Source organism: Myotis nattereri, assembly GCF_964212035.1.
Source record: "Myotis nattereri genome assembly, chromosome: 14".
Classification (NCBI taxonomy): domain Eukaryota; kingdom Metazoa; phylum Chordata; class Mammalia; order Chiroptera; family Vespertilionidae; genus Myotis; species Myotis nattereri.
Genome location: NC_138089.1, coordinates 52,601,136 through 52,621,039, shown reverse-complemented (window position 1 = coordinate 52,621,039; position 19,904 = coordinate 52,601,136). Strand labels below are relative to the sequence as shown.

The following is a 19,904-nucleotide window of genomic DNA, read 5'->3' as shown; positions in this document are numbered from 1 at the left end:
TTTTCTAAAAATCAAAAACAGTGAGCCCCGTCATACATGGCTGGGGCTGTATGTTTTCAGATACCCCGTCCGTGTCAGTAGCAATTAACCGGAGAAACTGCCACGCTTCCTCTCAATATGACTGCAGACCAAAGTCCACACCCAGAAACTGTCGAGGGACATGTTTATCTGCAAAGAGCTGCCGTCCCCTGCCCTGGGTGCTTCATGGACCCAGTATATCCATATATACACAGCGTCAGAGGTACATACATACATACATACATTCATGCAGTACTGGAGGGGAGGAAAACTTGCACAGAAATTAGATATAAACATATTATGTCAGCAAATTTGGAAATCAGAGCAAAATAATGCTAATACCTCAGGCTGGGGTTCAGCCAATGATCTGAACACACAGGACCAGGCCAGTGAGAGGCGCTGGTTATTAAACAGAGGCGTGCACTCCGGTGAGGACGGGGCCCTGATTCTGACCAGGCACAGTCTCTTTCCCATTCCCTTTGCTCTGTCGACCTTCAAGTCTTCTCAGATGAACCAGGAAGAGCCAGCCACTTTCTCCTTGGTAGCCACCACCTCTTCCCTGACTTGGGTCCTGACTGTGGGCTCTGGGCGGCCAATGAGCCCGACGGCCCACATGAAGGGACGATTGTCCAGAGGTGGGTCCCACGGTGGGAACCCAGGGGCTCACAGGGCTGAGGCCGCTGCCTCTGTCCCACCATGTTCTGCAGCAAAGGGATGGTCAGCACCCCCACCCCCACCCCCCCAGTCGGGCCAGTGCATCTGAGTGCTTGATGAGTGCACTGTCACTTAAAGAAAACAGATGGGCGCCCGGCTGACGTAGCTCAGTAGTTGAGCGTTGACCTATGAACCAGGAGGTCGAGGTTCGATTTCCCGTCAGGGCACATGCCCAGGTTGCAGGCTCGATCCCCAGTGTGGGGCGTGCAGGGGGCAGCCTATGGATGATTCTCTCTCATCATTGATATTTCTCTCTCCCTTTCCCTTCTTCTCTGAAATCAATAAAAATATGTTAAAAACAAAACAAACCCATGGGAATCCTCTCCTTCAACCTCTTTCTTTGGTTTCCCCGGGAACATGGCATTTCATTGCTATACTATTTCAGAAGATCTATTTCCCAGGTTCCCAGAAACCCAGCCAAAGCTCCATTCTGGGGCGGTTCTAAGGTCTCAGCGGCTGAAAGAAATCTCAGCGGAGCCTCATGGCAGCAGCACTCAGAGCATCCGGGACATGAGCAAGCGCCTCACTGGGCCCATGAGTCACAGCTCTTCCCTCTCCTGCCTCCCTCCCGACCTCCCCTTATTAGGACACCCTCGCTGGTGTCTGCCTCCCCAGCAGCTTTTCTGGGGGAATTTCCAATCACTTTCATCACCACTCATTAATCACCATTCATTCATCCCTGTACCACAAGATATTATACAAACGCCCCGTTATTTCTCCTCCCTGCCACTCTATTTCTTTGCAAGGGGAACAAATAGAAGAAAGAGGATCCCACCAGACAAACCCCAGGGAAGTGATCTGCTCCCAGACTTGTTAAATGCAGCTTAAAAGGCTAACAAGTGTGGTTTAAAATTTCTTCGATGGGGCCGACCCAGCTGCTTCAGATCTGGGTGTGCTTTCCTGGGAGGCTCGGGTCTCATCCCCTCTGTCCAATGAAGGTGAGCCGAGCAGCTGTCCGCCAGGGACGGGAACCAGCCCGGGCAGCAGGAGACAGATGTGGGACGTGCAGCAGGCAGCCCATGGATGGAGCCCAGGCAGCAGGAGACAGACACACACTAAGGCGCATGCTGCCCTGCAGGAGTGCCCGGGAAGGTGCGGGAGGTAGACGCAGCATAATCGTGAATCAGCCCGGCAGATCAGTCACAGCCTGCACGGAAGTCAGATGCCTACCGGGAAACTCATTTTGGCCAACACAGTCCTGACCTCTCTTGGGAAGATGACGCATTGCAGACCAACATCCCTCTCTACAAGTTCACCAACTGCGGCTGGGCTGGCCCATCCGTGGAGCAGATCCCTGCTTCTTGGATTGAGCTCCGGGTAAAATGGCTCAACTGTGGATGTTCCCTTCAAGCATGGGGTGCTCACACCCTGGGAGCCCCAGGAAGTGACACCAACAGCCCAACAGAAGGGGCAGTGATCCACCCTTAGGCCATTGACATAATTTCTCTTGCCTTTACCCCCTGCAGGAGCAACTGCCGACTTCATGTCAGCTGAACGTTTGTTTGCTTGTCCCTCTGTCCCACCAGACCCCCCTGAGAGCAACTTGACGGCACCAAGGAGGGTCAAGGTTCTCTGAAGGCACTGTGTCAGCTATTAACACTCTGGGGACGGTGGTGAAGGAAGGCTCCACGGAGGAGGCATCACTTAAGATGGATTTTGGAAAATGAATAGGAGTTTGTCAGCCAGGGATCGTGAGATGGGTGTCAGGAAAGACAGGTGAAGGGAAGAGCAGATGCAAAGACACAGGGGTATGGCCTGACCAGGCGGGGCTCAGTGGCTGAGCATCGACCTATGAACCAGGAGGAGGTCATGGTCCGATTCCCAGTCAGGACATATGCCCAGGTTGCAGGCTCGATCAATAAAAAATACATATATTTTAAAAAGGCACAGGGGTATGAAGAACATGGCTTCCTGGGAGCCCCTCCAGGGAGTTTGTTTGGGCCGGAAGTCAAGGAAAATGTGGGTAGAGGAGGCTGGAAACAGAGGCAGAGGCCAGGCAACGGAGGGGCTTGGCTGTTGGGCTTCACCCAGTGGGACCAGCATATCTCAGGAGCCTCGGGGAGTGGTTAAGAGTTTGGATTCTAGACTCTGACTGCCTGGGGTCAATTCCTGGTTGGACCACATACCAGCTGTGTCCCCTTGGGCAAGTTCCTTAGCTTCTCTAGCCTCAATATCCTGATCAGCAACTGGGAATAACAAAGGAATTGTCAGGAGCCAATAGCCATGGCTGGCCAACACCGCCAACCCCATGCCCAACCCCATGCGCTTGCTTCACTCCCCCTGCGTGGCGCCTGCAACCCCCCCTCCACTCGGACGCACCGGGGGACAGTCCGAGGCCCCTCCCCCGTGCCCCCGTCACCAGGGGTGGGATGGGTGAGAGCTCGGCGACGGGTCTGGGTCTGGCTTCCTCGCCCGGTTCCAGGGTTTCAGCGAGTGCTGCTGGGGGGCGGGTTGTAACACTGTGGGGCGGGAGGTGGATCAGCGTGATTGCTGTTGACATTATGAATGAGAGCCTGTTACAACCACTGACACTAGTGATGGGCAGCATTCCAGGGTATGAGGCAGGGAAACAACTGTAGCAGCAGCTTGGCTCTCAGTCTAAAGCCCCAAGTCCTGGCTGGCTGGGCGGGGGCGAGGCGGACAGGGAGGCAGGTAAGCCCCCCCCCCACCCACTCCCACCCCCGGGGCAAGCTTTAAGGAGGCACTCACTGTCTGGGTTGTGCAAGTTTGGGTGCCTCCTTAAATCCTCCACCTCCCCAGCCCTGACCCTGCTCACTGGCTAGTAAGGCCTGTCTATATGCAGTGTGACATTAGCAACTCTTGGAGGCTCACAGAAGTGACCTCACTTCCCATTTGCTGAGCTCAGGAGGCAGCTGGGATATTCTGGTCCGACTTCAGCACCCCGCCCTCTCCACTCCCCAGGGAACCACACTGAGCAGCCCTCATGGAAGCTGCCGAGGTTGCTCCCATCAACCAGCAGACGGGAAGGGAGTGCACGGAGCTGTTGGCTAACATCAGGGCCTGGGCAGCACCACCAACATCACGCACTTAATGGGACCTGCTGTGGGGAGAGGGTGCCGGACTGTTACACCACCCAATGCGGAGTCTTACAATCCAGGGGACCTGGGCAGTGGTTTAGCCACCCTCAGTCCACTTGGCATTGAGTTGGCCAGGTCTCTTCACAGACTGGTAAGTGGAAGTGAACGTCTGACCAACGGCAGGAGGCCGGCCCATCTGCCCGCCTGGAAGTAGTCCATTTCCCGCATCCACAAAAGAACCACAACTCAAGTTGCTGTCTCAAGAACTCAGGGGTCTCTCTTGGGTGAGGAGCCTTTGACATCAAGACACCAGGCCTGCCTACATACTAACGACAATGCACACGCAATGAGTGCTTTATAGGTGCAGGCATTGGGTGAGTATTCCTAAATCCCCACAGATATCAATAGCAACATTAATATTAATCCCCATTTCACAGAAGAAGACACGGAAGCTAAGTAACTGCCCAGGCCTCAACGATTAATAAAGGCAGGGCCAGGCTCTGTGCCCGAGCAGCCTGACGCTAGAGCCCAGCACCTGGTCCGTGACTATTCAGCAGAGCCGGCCCTGCCCAAGGAACTCCACACACAGCCAGGAATTTGGGGGTGAGAATGGTTTGTTCCCATCAACAAAGTCAATCAAGTCAGAATAAAACATTTCTCAGCAGCCGGCTCTCCGGGAGATCGCCAAGGCATCCAAAGGGACAGATGTTTGTTTGAGATGGTTAGCCGGGCAAACTACATTAAGACAAACCCCTCATTTCAAAATAACTGGAAAGTGTACTTTGAATTTTAACATAAAGCTCCCTGGAATTTGAAATGTTTGGGGTGCGGTTCTTCTTTCGTGCATATTTTTGGCAGTGTCTCTCTCAGTGCAGAGAACTGAGAGAAACTGGAACGTTAGCTGTGGTCATGGGAGGAAGGTGGCCGAGTTGGTGGCACAAAGCACTGGGTGTAAGGGCTAGTGCCACCTCTTGGCAGAACAGCATCCTGCAGAAGGCGGGGCTCACATCACTCGGACCAAATCTGACCTAAGTTTCGGAGAACTCCCCACATCCCCATCTATCGAATCTTCTCTTCCTTGAGTTGGGGTGAGCAGCCCAGTTTCCTTTAAAATCATATGTTACCACTCCCACAGCTCTAGAGCGATCCCAGAGGGCAGTAAAATAAAGTTCAAAGAGCAACGTTAAAAGGAACTCCTTCCTGGTCAACCTGACTTGTCGGAACAGGGGACTGTTATGTCCACCCATTCACTCCCTACCCTTAATCCCCAAACTATTTAGAAATGAAATGTACAGGCAATGATGCAAGTTCTTTATTTTCTAAAGTAACCGAGCGCTCGTCCACAGGGCACACTGGCGATCACCTGTTTGCAGGGCTTGTGCTCCGAATATTTTTCTGACACGGTGAAGGGTTTGCTGGCAGCCACCCACGCCCTCAGGGGGTAACTTCCCTGCTATGATCACCCACACACGCTGGGCCAGAGACCCACCACTCGGCTGGGGGCCCGCCTGCAGCAAATGGACACATCAACTTGTATAACGTGGTAATATATGAACACCTCTCTCTTTGGGGCTGTGGCCAAACCAAGACACGGACTTGAACTCCATATCGCACCAAATTGCGCTGGTTGGAAGGATGGCTTCAAAGAGAACCACAGAGATTCACTGAGTACATTCACACTCTTGTTCAACCATCACCACCATCCATCTCCAGAAATTTTTCATCTTCCCAAACGGAAGCTCTGTCCCCAGGAAACAGTAGCTTCCCGTTCCCCGACCCCAGCCCCTGGCCACCATGAATCTGACGCTTCCAGGAGCCTCACGTAAGAGCAATCATTCCGTATTTGTCCTTTCATGTCTTGCTTATTTCACGTAGCATAAGTAGGTGTGCTCTGCTTTTAGACCCGAGAATTAATTGCTAATCATTGAATAATAACCCCAAATGGAGCAAAACTACACAGACTCAAATTTATACCTAAACATAATAATCAAAATGATGACGGTAACTCGAAAACTCAAAAGATGGCAAAAGGTTATGAACAATTAGCAGGTTATGAAGATCGTCATGGCCTGCTGGCTGCTGGCACCCGGGACCTTCCCTTTGCGCCCTTGGAGACGGATGCGCGGTCCGCCTTGGGGACAGGCTCGCACAGCTACCGAGGGACGTTCCGACAGGACTGCATTCTTTGGCGGTCAGGGGCAATAGGAGAGAAAACGTTCTTACTTGTCTGCACAGAAGCCGTGAGCTGGCTAAACCCAATGTACGTTTAGTCTAAAATGGGCTTTCCCAGTCGCTGACAACAGCCAATGTCTTCCTTATTATTCATTGTCCCTTGAAGGATAGTGTGAGAGGGTCAAAGGTCGGGAGGGGGCAGGAAAATGGTCACTGTGAAGACACCCACCGTGGTCTTGAGTTCAGCTTTGGCTTTGAAAATCCACGCAGAAGGGAGCGGGGAGGTGGCACAGGAGGGAAGGTTCTATGAAGAAAGAGGCTTATTCTGAGGCCATTTGACTACTGACCTCCATCACTCCATCGGCTGGGGGTACCACTCCCTGCTTCTTAAACAGTGACTTCGAATGCTGGGCCACCTTGGACAAGCACCTGACCTCCTAAACCACAGGTGTCTCCTCTATAACATTTGCTCAAATACATGAACTGTGCAGGGCTCCTGCAAGTACTGCAATGAGAGCACACGGGTAAGGCAGAGAGCATGGGCTGGGACAGCCACCCGCGTGACCCTGCCCACAGTATGCCCTCCTACCCCTGCGAGGGAGGGGCATATGCCAGAGAGACTTGTTTCAGCCTGCAGCACTCAACGCCACCAACATAGAGAGAAGGGTAGTGTTTTTTCTTCCTAACACCCCCTCTGTACCTCCCGCCTGCCCTTCGCCCCAGTACAGACGCTCCTGCGATCAATGAAAAGGTAGGTAGCATGGAGGCTAGTCATCCAAACAAGGCTCTCTACCTAGCATGGGCCCCTCCCTTGGTCTTCAGTCTTGCCCCTCGGAACCCCCACTTGAATTCTTCCTCATGAATGACAGGTCCTGGTCAAACTCTCGGACATCACCACCTCCTCCACCCCCTTTATTCCGGCTGCGTCAGCAGCAATCTGCACGCTGCCTTTACCTGGTCTAGCGGGTGGCCCTTAGCTGACTCAACCCCAGCTCCGTCCTTGGGGCAACTGGACAAGGGCAACTGGACGCACTGCAGCCTCCGGCCCCTGCAGCCAGGGCGTGAGAGGCAGTGGCCGCCTGTGACCTCAGCCTTCGCCACGTGGCAGCTGAGAGGCGTGAAACTGGTCTATGGGGAGGGGGTGCTTAGGTCTACCGGTTTCTTCACTGTGAAGGCCCAACCTCTTGATCACTTAGGGGAGCGCGATTGGGGAGTGTGTGAGTATCACCATTCCAGGAGCCAGGGCAGCCCACAAGGGATCAGGACCTTTTGTTGTTACTTTGTTTCCAGCTATCTTTTTAAAAAAATATTTTTTTTATTGATTTCAGAGAGGAAGGGAGAGGGAGAGAGAGATAGAAACATCAATGATGAGAGAGAATCACTGATCCTCTGCCTCCTGCATGGCCCCTATTGGGGATGGAGCCCACAACCCAGGCATGTGCCCCGACCAGGAATTGAACCGTGAGCGCCTGGTTCAGAGGTCGACACTCAACCCCTGAGCCACCCGAGTCGGGCTGTTTCCAGCTATCTCAGAGGGGGGTGGGGTGGTGTCCACCCACACAACCTGACATGGAGAATAAGTCTTTGAATGAAGCTCTCTCAAGTGATCGCAGGCCAGGTTGATAAAGCGATTCCTCTGGCCAACCAGGTGGACCAGGGGAAAGCAGGTCGGCAGAGGAGGGGTAGACACTTGAGGAAATCTCTGGGACAGACAGACTCATGCTTCCCTCACCCAGTGGGACCGGGGTAGCCCCCAGGAGGGGTGACGTCAATAAGATCAGCCATATCGGTCCTCGGAGAAGCTGCCATCTTCCAAGTGGCTGCAGAGCATCCACGGTTTGGATGCGCTATCGTCACCCAGGCCTCTAACAGCATGTGGGCTGTTTCCGCTCTCCAGCTACCAGGGCAAGAGCAGGAGATGCTCATCTCGGCTTTCAAAGAGCCAGGGGGACACGCCTTCCCCAGCACCCAGGTTCCTGGCTGGAACTGGGATTGCATTCCCAGCAGCAGGCACAGACCACGGAGGCTGGAAGTGTTAGTCCCAGGGCTCACTGGGTTGAGGCGGGCGGTGGCCGATCCCAGAACTAGTTACCATTTGAAAAATGAACTTTCTCCTACAGATTTAGCCCAGGGTTGAAGTGCCTGATAAGACTGTCAGCAACTTCCAGGCGGGTTAGGCAATCCTTCAGCTCTCAGTGGGCCTCGGGATTAAAGGCCGGCCCTGCCAGGCTCCACAGAATGCCAGCTCAGGTTTCCAGGCCTGGCACTCGCCAGCCCCTTATCCCCTTATCGTATCGCCAGCCCCGTGTCAGTTCATGACACCTGCTCTCAAGCGGAGCTGTGATCCTGCAGAAGCCCATGGGGCGTTTCATTCATTTCTCATGTAATTGGCTATGTCATGTAAGTTATACAAAACTGGTCTGGTCAGTTCCTTGGTAACAGGAAGTGTGTGTGTAGAAGCTCATTGGAAAACAACTTATTATTATTTTTTTCTATTACAGTTGACATACAGTATTATATTAATTTCAGGGTAGATTTGCAAATAATGTTTAAAAGCTTGTTCTAGGCCAGTGGTCGGCAAACTCATTAGTCAACAGAGCCAAATATCAACAGTAGAACGATTGAAATTTCTTTTGAGAGCCAAATTTTTTAAACTTAAACTATATAGGTAGGTACACTGTTATTAACTTAATTAGGGTACTCCTAAGGCTTAGGAAGGGCCACACTCAAGGGGCCAACGAGCCGCATGTGGCTCGCGAGCTGCAGTTTGCCAACCATGGTTCTAGGCTGAGAAAATTTTTTGCAGAAAAGCAAATTCGGATTTTGTGCTGCATTCTATCACCAATTCAGCGTTACTGTTTAGAGAAAACCAAACCAACCGAGGTGGGAGGTTGTGGAGCGATGTGAGGATATGAGAGAACATGCAGGACAACACGAAGTCCTTGTCATTAGTGCCACTAACAAACTTTCCTCACACAGGAGGCCGCTGCTGAGCCACACCGTGAGGCCAGACACTCAGTGTAACTAGCTCCTTCCAGCCTTTTTCCTAAGCTCATGTGAGATCTAGACAAAAAGATAGCAAGATAACATGACTAGAGTCATGCCATACACACACACACACTCTCCACTCCCTGCTGCTTTCACTGTCTCTCAAACCCTTCTCCACCCTTTTCTGGTTATTCCCTTGAAAACTGCGGGGAGTGGGGCTGCATTCCTGCAAACCCATCCCCTTCCTCTCCCTCTTGGACACACATTTAAAGGGACCAGCAGAGCCTGGCCAGTGTGGCTCAGTGGTTGAGTGTCGACCGATGAACCAGAAGGTGATTCACAGTCAGGGCACAAGCCTGGGTTGTGGGCTCGATCCCCAATAGGGGGTGTGTAGGTGGCAGCCAATTGATGATTTTCTCTCATCATTGATGCTACTATCCCTCTCTCCCTCTCTCTAAAATCAATAAAGACATATTTAAAAAATTTAAAAAAAAATAAAGGAACAGTAGAAACTTACAGGCATGTGCTATGCAGTGAAGCCCCCAGGTTCTGGGGTGAGGCAGAGGTGAACCCGGAATGAATGAGGTGTTGATGGACATGGAAGCCACATGTTGAAGATGGTGAAACCAGCAAGTGGAAGGAGCCCAGACCTCTGCTTGCAGCCTTACGTGAGCAAGAAGTAGACGTCTATGGTGCTTGAGTCATCACACACATCTGGGTTTGTGTGTCACAGCAGCTTCAAGTGGCTACACCTTACCTATTAGACTCCTCAGTGTAAGAAGTCAGCAAGAGCGCATCACTCATCAATGACAACACGAGGAGCCACCAGAGCCCACGCCTGCCCTCTTCTCAACACACTGTGCTCCTGGCCTTCTGATCCCTTAACCAAAGTAAATATTTGAAAGGAAACTCAAAATGTTTCCCTCACCTAAAGCTTACGGCTAGTTCCAACTGGAAAGGCGAAAGGAAGCAGTGAACCACGGTGTGGGGTGGAAAAAACAACCCAGAAGCATATGGGATGCATACCGTGCGTGATAATTAAGCTTCCATTGTTTGTATAAAGAAGGGAGGTACTTATAAACAATAACATGTGTGGACTAGCTCCCACACAATGCACCAGAAACCATGGCTCGCTCCCTCTGGGAGGAGGCCTGGGCTCAGAGTGGAAGGGGACACACTTTTACCCCACACACCGTTTAGTACAATTTGAATTTTTGTTACCATGGACAGGTAATTCTTTTTCTAAACACAGTTTTTAAATCGTCTGAATATTTAAAACAAAACAAAGAAACACATACACATCCCTAGGAAAAATATGATCCCAGCACTCAGTAAATGTTGATATTTTTTTTAAATAAAAAATGTCTGGCGGGTAGACACTGCCTCTAAAGCTAGCCAATGCTTCTTCAGGAGTCCCACTGTGCGAAGGGCACAGTGCCAGGTGCCAGTCTCCCTGGGCTGCCACCTCAACATCACTACATACCAGCTGGGTAACCCTGGGCAAGTTACTTCACCTCTCTGTGCCTCTCCATACAGGGAGGTTACTGAGAGCACCTGGTTGAGGATGGAGAGCTGAATGACGAGCAGATCTACCCAAGGTCCCGTCCTCCATTTACTTTCTCTCAGGAGAAAGCTTTGTTGTTATTGCTCAAACACTGTCGACCTTATGGTTCATCTTCCAAAGTTATTTTTGGCCAATGTCTCTTCAGGAAACATGTTTACATCTCCAAACACAACACAACATTGTAAACAAAATGACGCGAAGAAGCTGCGACTTACGTTGCAAATACAACAGACAGAGCGTGGGGATGAAGTGGAGATGGAGGTGCCCGAGTGTCAGCAAAGGGGGTTTAGTAAGTTACTGCCCACAAAGCCACTGTCGGTGAAGGAGCCTGTGAGCAGTTGGCCATCGGAACTGATGCCTTCAGTGCCTGGCACAGAGCGGATGCTCACATGTCTTAGCGCTGACAAGCAGTAGATAGTAATTTGAAAAAACTGATGTACTGAATACAAACCCAAGGCTACAGTACAGCGGTGAGGGAGGGAACCTGGCTCTCCTCGCCTGGTTGTCCAGAATGCTGCCAGCGGCCCAGGAGAAGGTGATGGGCTAATTACAAGGTTGTAGGAAGCGGTCTGAAATAATTTGATTGTGGGGTGATTTTTATAATTTAGAATGAGAATTAGAGGGTGTGAACGTTTCTTGATCACCCAGTGGAAAGCTGTAGCTAGAGGTCTCCCATACCAAGGGTTGGGTCATCCCTTACTGCACCATCCACCTTCACCTCAGTCATGGGTCCTTCTGACCAGCAAACTCTGCACACTTCCTCCTTCCCGCATCCAAATCGCAGGCGGGGTTGGGCCATGTCCCGGCTCCTGGGATGCTCCTGAGATGCTCTAATGTCCACTAACACTGTCCAGACCCTGCTTGCTGACCTAGAGGGAGATGCTAGTGAGGCAAGGGTGGCAGCCTGGGCGAGTGTGGGAAGCCCATTCACTCACTGCTGGCCCGGATGTGCACCAGGACAACAAGATAAGCTCTCCGCTGCAGCCTGGAAACCTGCAGCCAAAGCCCTAACATTCTCCACTCTTCATCCCAGCAATTCTGTTTCCAGAATTCCAGCCGGACAAAACCGTCCGCAATGTGCAGAAACAATACAGCCACAAAAACACATTTTCAGATATATCAAAACAGGATGATCTGGCTTAGCCTCTATTGCAACCTTGACACAAAAATGACATTTCCTGTCTTTACAGAATCTGTGCTATATAATTTTTAATGTGTTTTCATTGAATAGACCTATTAAAATTGACACAAGCAGTTCCCTATGGTTGGACATGTTCTATTTTTTAGTAGGAAAAACGAAAAGCAACCTAAATGTCCAGCAGTAGGGGGATGGTTGAAGCCATATAATGGGATGGTCCTATATTTGGTTTCACACACACACACACACACACACACACACACACACACAGACTGTGCACCAATATGAGCAGGTGGTTTGCTCACAGATGACTTTTTTCTTCCCATTTTGGTTATATTTATGACCAATTTTTCTATAATAACTGTATATTATATAAACATTTTAAACATTGTTTTCAACTTCTTTCCTCCACACGGAAGCCTGAAAGAACCCCTAGAAGAGTGAGGGGTGGGGCGTGGTACAGTCATCACAGATGAAATGGCAGCATATGCCTCCAAGTCATGCAAACCTTTGGGGGTGGGGGTGGGGGTGGGGGAAGTAACGCATTAGGCCTGCCACTTACACGACCACAGCCAGCAGCTCTGCATTTGACCAGAAGAATGATGAGCACACTCCCAGGGTGGGAAACACCTCATTTGATGTCCGCACACGGTGGCAGGAATGAAACCACTGACCCGGACTCTAGTATCTGGGAAGTTCTTGGAAAGCCACCAAGTTGAGTTTTAACAAGGCCATGCCTCCTACTTAACCAGTCCTTCACCCTTGGAAGTGGGGGCGCTGGTGGGATACCAAACTCCTAAGAAGCCAATTTTCCTTCACTCTTCAGCTCCACCGAAAGTGCAACTTCACTTTCAGGCAAAAGCAGACGTACGAGGCGGCTGCTCCAACCACAGAGGCAGAGCCCTCGGTTAAGTCTGGGATGTGGCCTCGCCCGGCCAGCTCCTGAGAGCACCGAGAGGATTAAAGAATGTGAAATGGGCCCGGCCAGCGTGGCTCAACGGTTGAGAGGCCACCCAGGAACCAAGAAGTCACGGGTTCAATTCCCAGTTAGGGTACGTGCCCAGGTTTCTGGCTCCATCCCCAGTGGGGGGCATGCAGGAGGCAGCCAATGAATGATGTTTCTCTCTCATTGAGTTTCTATCTCTCTATCCCTCTCCCTTCCTCTCTCTCTAAAAATCAATTAAAAATATTTATTTAAAAACAAAAGAGAAAGTGAAATGGGACAGTTCCTACACGTCCTCAGGTTTACACACCAAGCCCTGAGAGGAGGTTCCCACAGTCAGAACTTCCTGGAAGGAAGACTCCATTGGAGCCCAGATGGGGCCTCCCAGGGGGAGATCAGAGGGTAACAGAAGCGGGTTCAGGACAGGCTGCCATTGTCATCAGTGAAGCCTTGATTAACACCATTTTCTTGCTGGAGGAGTTCTCAACTGTTAGCACAGCCAACCACAAATATCTCCACCAATTCCCAGTTTCCCTGCAGCTCCCAGGAGGGGGGGGGGGGGCAGGGGCGGGGGCAGGAGAAGGGGGAGGGGGGGGACCTGGCTCTCCTTACTGAAGGTCTGTTGCCAGCTGCCCAGGAGAAGGACCGGCTAATGTGTGCATTAAGGTTGCAGGAAGTGGTGGGCACACATTTTTCACACACACATTCACGCACGTTTTCATTTGCTAAGTGACTCCTTATTCTTTTGTTGTTGACTTTTGCTTTGTAATCGGTCTATTCAGGGGCATTCATACATTTATATTATTCTTTATTCTTAAAACTGACTTTTTTCTTCAAAGGAACTCTTGAAAACTCCGTCTTAAATTACAGTGACGATGCCCAAAATACTTTACATGCGGCCTTCACATGCTCTATCTACCGGGAAGAAAGGAACCAGGAAGCTTGCCTTTACAAGGACGGCAGTTACCGAAATGCCCCAGTTCAGTTTTATTCCTGAATTTAATTTACCCTCGTTTACCTGCGGGCGAATACAAACACCCACTTCGGTGCAGCAAAGGGGGATCATCCAAGACCCCAGTCGCTTCCTGACCGCTCTTCACAAAACACAAAACCTGCGCTCACCTCAGGAAAGGCCTCAAAGCAAGTTCTTCCGAGAAGCCAGGTTATTTTACAGGTTTAATAGATCCAGCGCCCGGGGGCACCTGGTCGGAGGCCCAGCGGCTCGGAAGTGGCGGTCCGGCCCCCAACCGGAACCGCGCGCAGCGGGAACGCCCGGCCCTGCGGACCCCCTGCCGCGGCCCAAGGTCACTGCACCAGGAGCGGAGGTTGGGGGAACTGGGGTGGGGATGGGGGGGTGGAGATGTGGGGGAGGGGGCACGGGGGGTGGCCGGGGGACGGGAGGGGGTGTGGGGGGCGGGGAACCGGAGCCTCCGCGGCCTTCCACCTTCTCCCGGGCGCTACCACTTTCTTACAGTTCCTGAACCTCAGGGAAGCGAGAAAGTAGCCTACGAACAGGGGAAAAGGTGATCGGAGGGTATTCGAGCACCGAGACCCTGTTCCCTTGCACCTCTCCCTGGTCCAGGCGAGGGGGCAGGAGGGGGCAGGGTGCCCCCACGCCCTGCCGGCCCCGGCGCACCCCATCAGCCAGGTAACACCCCGAGCGGAGCGCGCGCGGCTCGCCACCTCGGCAGGTCCCGGCTCGGTTCGGCTGCCACGCACTCATCTTTCCTTTCTCGGTCGGCGTCGAGCTCACGCCCCGGACCGCGGGCTCGCGGCTCGGGGACACTCCCACGTGCCGCGGCCGGCGTCAGGGTCAGATCGCCCCGAACCCAGGAGGGCACGGCCCTCGCGCCCGACGCGGCGCGCCCCGGAGGCGGGCGGCCCCAGGGAGTCCGCGCCGTCCGTACCCACCGACGCTCAGCTCCGTCCCCTCGGTCCTCGGCGCTTCTCCGTCCCCTCCCCGCTCCTCCGTCCCCTCCCCTCCCCGTCTGGCGCCCGCTCGCCAGATACTTGGGCGCTGGGTGCGCCGCACTCACCCGCTCCACCCGGCGGGCGCGCCGCTCCCAGCAGCAGGACCCCCAGCAGTGTGAGTGTGACCCCGCAACTCAGGCGGGCCATGGCTCCGGGGCGCCTCGGCCGCGGCGGGGAAAGCGACTGTGGCCCGGGGTTCGAGGCGGTGCCGCGGGCGCCGGAGCCTGGCAAGGGCAGCGCTGCGCTCCGCCCCTCCTGGGCTCTCTCACCTGCGCGCAGGCGGGCGGGCCGGGGTTCCGCCCTGCGCCGCAGGAGCTCGAGCTGGCCCGACCTGTCCCCTCCCCCTCCCCTCCCCCCTTCCTGCTTCAGCACCTGCCCGGCGCTCCCTGGAGGCTGGGACTTGTCGTCACCTTCCCTGGGCTAGTCCTTCCTGTCTAGGCCGAGAGTGATCGGGTCTTTCTGTCTAAAGGCGTGGTGGTCGCGCTTGGCGGAAGCCAGGCTGCCTTCCCTTCGCTGTCCTGAAGAAGTAGGGGGAGGCCACTGCGTTCCCCATTTTGCAGGAGAATGTTTGCGGGTCGCCCCAGGCCCTGGCTTCCTCCTCTGCGCTCTCTCCTCTGCTCCCTGACTTGGGCGGAGGCGGGACTTTAAAGCCCGCTTCAGCTGCAGCCTGCCGCCTCCTCCAGGCACCTCACCTGCAGTATTTCTAACACTGAAACACACTTGCTGAGTTCCACAACCCGCCCAAGGTCTCTGGGCCAGTGAGTAACTTAGAGACCGGACTTGACAGCTCGGGATGGGTTTTCCACAAACGGAGATGCTTTGTTAAATTTTTGAAGAACGATTGAGTTGAATGAATGAATGAATGAATGAATGAAAGCAGGAGGCCAGAATGGCCAAGAGAAGAAACCTGAAAGGGTCCACAGGGGCCCCTTTCTTCAGGTGTGAGTGGAGGAGTAAGTGCCATGTGCATTCAGGTCAGTTGTTGGGGTGTAAAAATGAATGATGCTGGCTCCTTTCCCTCCTCCCAGGGGCCTTTTGTCTCTGGCTTCTGTGGGTTCTTCTTCTATTCTGGAGGCCACACACCAAGTTCAGGGGCACAAGGCCACTGGGCCACAGGGAGAGGCAGTGGATGGTTTGCCAGGAGATTCAGCCCCTATTGTCACTGCAATGCCAGCCACTGATTGAGAGAGAAAAGGGCTTGGGTAGCAAGGCCCTTTCGTGAGCCTGGAAATGGAGGAGTTTGCTGTGGTCTAGAGCTGAAATAAGTGTTCCTGGGGATGACTTACTTTGCCAAGTACTTTGCCCCAGAGGTAACCACGTGGTGCAATTTCAGTCGTAGGATGAGTAAGACGAATAGGGAAAGGCCTCGAGGAGTAGCTGTAGACGCGCGGGGGGGGGGGGGGGGGGGGGCTGAGTGAACCCGGTTCCACGGGACTCAGGAGCTCTCTGGATCTACTCTCCATCACCTTCCCAAATTGTGCCACCTAGGAGGTCAAGTTAAAGGGTCAGGGGACAAAAGGAGGAACAGTGGAGCTGGAGACAGTTCTCTACTCTCTTCCTAAGCCTCTGTAAGTCACATGCCCACAGGGCGCAACGAGCCAGACCCTGCCCTTCCCCGGGAGAGCGCCCTCACCCTCGGATAGGATCCTTGCCCACGCAGGCCCCTGCCTGCCAGCCTTGCTTGGAGTTTGGGAGGAAACAGTCTTAATGCTTTCAGGGGTTTCCCCCCAGGAGAGGGACTCGAGTCAGACAGTCATTGGGCTGGAGGTTCTGGAGCTCACCTGGGTGTCACTTCCGCTGGATGGAGTCACAGAGAGGGGAGGTGACACAGTCAAGGCACACTGCAGGTGACCTTGAGAGCGGAAGCCAGTGTCTGTCCAGGAGCCCACAAGCTCTCCTTCCTAAAAAGTCTCGGTCTAACTGCCGGCACAGCGGACTGGCCAGGTCCCCGGGCCCTCCCTCCCCACAAGTTGACATGGCTTTTTAAAATAAAATCAACGGTTTATTTTGGAACAATTTTATACTTACAGAGAAGTTGCAAAGGTAGCATGAGAAATCCTATGTACTCTTCACCCAGGTGGCTCTAAGGTTAACCTGTTGCATCCCATGATGCATTTGCCAAAACTAAGAAGCGAATGCTGGTATGACTATTAACTACACTCTAGGCTGGATTTGGAAGTTTCCAGTGTTTTCACCAATATCCTTTTTCTGTTCCAAGATTCCATCGTGGAAACCACATTGCACTTGGCCGTGCTGTCTCCTTAGTTTCCTGGGATCGGTGACAGTTTCTCAGTCTTTTCTTGTGTTTTTTATGATCTTAGCAGCCTGGAGTGCCTGCAGGATGCCTCCCAATCTGGGGTCGTCCGCTGCTTTTCTCACGATTAGCTATGGATTTTTGGTAAGAAGAGCACAGAGGGGGAGAGCTCTTCTCGACACCGCATCCTGTCAGGGGTGGGTGACACCCCCAGGACATCACTGGGGGGCGCGCACCTTCGTCACTTGGCTAAGTCTCCGCCATAAAGTTTCTGTTTTCCCCTGTCCCTGCTCTGCCCCACTGAGCGCAACTCACTAAGTGCATGACATGTCTTTTAAATGTATTTTAAGCAATAGATTACTGATCTCTCTTACTTTTTTATCAGAACGTATTTGTTGTAGAAAACTGGTCACTTGTCGCGTAATGTGTCTCGGAGCCTGGTTGTGATTCAGCGTGTTCCTTTGCCCTCGATGGTTCCTATAAACTTGCAGTTGAATGTGGAGGCCTGATCTAATCCGTGTCTGACTTTTTCCAGCAGGACCACTCGGGGTGGGGTGGTGAACTTCCGCCAGGAGGCACCGATTGTCGCCTTTCTGTGACAATGGCAGCTTTGATACCCACTCTGTTGCCTTTAAATTCCTCAGGACTTACCTTATCAAAATATTTCCTAAATGAAGACGGGTCATTTTCCACCCTCATTGCAAATAGTAGATTTCAGCCAATCAAAGCTATCACCCATGGTAAGAAACACCATTATTTTATGTTCTGCCGAGAAAGAAAAAAGAAACCCACTGGAATGAGTCTATGGACCATGCTTCCTAACTACTGGGAACTTCTCCAATGTCAATATTATTCTGAGGCAAGCTGGAGAATACCAACGTCGAGTTAGCATTTTCCTCTCCCCTAAACTTAGTTTTATTCTTTCCTCTGTTGAATCGAATTTACTGAAAGTTCATTCAGTGTCAGCAGGACGCCTCTGACATGCGGGTATCTGATGTGCTTCCCGCAGCCTTAGCAGCGCAGGCATCTGTCACATTGGGGGCCTTTGTTGTGTGACTTGGACGGTTCCTTCATCTACCCCGGGGTCAGCAGTTTCCTCTACCTCCCTCGTGTCACGTGGTGCGTGGTCCACTCTTCTGCACGCTTCTCAGTGACAAAACAGCTAATTCTGTTTCTTCTGGGTCCTTCCTTAAGTTCCATAAGCGCTGGGTTGTAGCTTCGCCAGGACATATGGAATTGCAGTCATTCCTCTAGTGACACATACTTGCTAAGTCGTTGCCTCACTGCCCTATTCCCAGGCCTTTCTGTGCGAGTGCCAAGTTTCCATCTCCATACTGAATCGGATTGTAATTTTTGACGCTATTTTAAATGATAAGCCCCATCCACATGCATAGGACCAGCCAACCGTGCAGATCATTCAATGGAGGGTCATGTAATAGGAGCAGTTATGGCCAAGTGCGAGCATGTACTGGCCCCACAGCCGAGCCTGGACCGCCGCTCATGGCTACGACTGGGAGAGGCACCCCCATTTCGGAGATGTTTACAGTTTTTAAAAAATGCATTTCAGAATTGATGAAATACAGACCTTCTGGCTATGTGGCTGGCAAGAATCCCATTGACCTCCCCCCAGAACTTAGCTCAGTGCTTCCATATTCCAGCGTTCGCCCAGGGGGGTGGCCCTGGCGCTGGAGGAACTCTCGCCCCTCACCCACTTTGGGGAACTCTGCTCAGGGGTTGTGGCCGTTCTTTCTTGGGGGTGCAGGTGTCCTCTGCTCCTCTGTGAGATGTGCTCTGGGGTCCGCTCCCACCCTCTTCTGGCATGACCAGCTATGACTGGTGGCAGGACAGTCTAATGTAAGTGATGTATTCATGAGCCCCTTGGCCCCAGGTCTAAGCTGAGTCCTCTGATCCGCTTTATCAGTAATGAGATAAAGGACACACACTCCCAGACTGCCTGGCGCTGTGTGGTCTTGGGCAAGTCACCTAACCTCTCGGTGCCTGTCTCCTCCCCTGTAACCCTGGGATAAACAATAGTGCCTGTCTGATGGGGTTGCTGTGAAGATCAGATCGGATATTACACGTAAAGCACTGAGCACAGTGGCAAACAGGCTATTTTTATTAGCTATTATTGGAAAGACAACATTTTGATCTTGTTTCCTGAGTCATTATTCAAGAATAAAAAAGACATGGAGACTCTGGCAAGCTCGGTCCCTAGTGATGCCAGGGAACTGGAGGTAGGAGGTCAGGCAGGCCGTGGCTTGCTACTCGGAGCTACTGGCCCAGCCAACAGTTAGCGAGGAGAAAGCAAGGAACTGCATGTCCTCCAGCCATCCTGGCCCCTGGAGGGGAGGAGCCTGTTGAAATGGTGCCACCCTGGCCGGTGTGGCTCAGTTGGCTGAGCATCGTTCTGTGTACCAAAGGGTTTCCGGTTCAATTCCTGGTCAGGGCGTATGCCCAGGTTTTGAGCTTGATCCCCAGTAGGGGGCATGCAGGAGGCGGCAGACTGATGTTTCGCTTTCACATTGATGTTTCTTTCTCCGTTTCTCTCTCTGTAAAATCAATAAAAACACATTTGGAAAAAAAACAAGAAAGAAAGACATGGTGCCAGAAGATTCAAAGGTGGTGGCGTGCAGGTGCCTGGAGACTGATTGTCTTCCAGCGTCCCCTCCTGTCATGTTCCCTTGGGCAGGACTGTCCACTCCGTGTCCCCACAGTTTCTACCTCCTCTTATAATTCAGGTTGTCTGCTTCATATCCATTTCCCACACCTGTCCTGTCCAATCTAATTTCTCTGTCACCAAAGATGAATCTGCTCTTTCTTATCTTCCCACCCTGGGCCTTAGCATGGTCCATGGTTTGCTCCAAAGCCTGGGCCGGTTGTTGGAGCAGCTCTTTTCAGTGAGTGAACTATCAGGGACTCTGGTGCCGACCCCTCCTGAGACCTGGGGCCTCGGGTCCCATCCCAGGCAGGACCCTCTCTTGCCTTTCTGAGCGGCTAAGAGAAGAAAGACATTGAGAGAGGCAGGCTGCCTTTAAAGACTTCAACTCTGGAAAGTTTGCACTACAGGGAACAAAACTTTGCTTCGCAGAAGATGTCCCGTGTTT

General features: G+C 52.6%; 1 protein-coding gene across 1 annotated transcript in view; it reads right to left on the bottom strand.

Annotated features, from left to right (window-relative positions):
• The window catches only part of CDCP1 (CUB domain containing protein 1), a gene marked incomplete at both ends in the record, with an annotated part of 32,002 nt that extends 17,309 nt beyond the window's left edge, over positions 1 to 14,693 (bottom strand). The window contains one exon of the mRNA XM_081106506.1: positions 14,612 to 14,693. Within this exon, the coding sequence (XP_080962632.1) occupies positions 14,612 to 14,693 (82 nt within the window). The remainder of the gene's footprint in view (positions 1 to 14,611) is intronic.
• Positions 14,694 to 19,904: the final 5,211 nt, after the last annotated feature.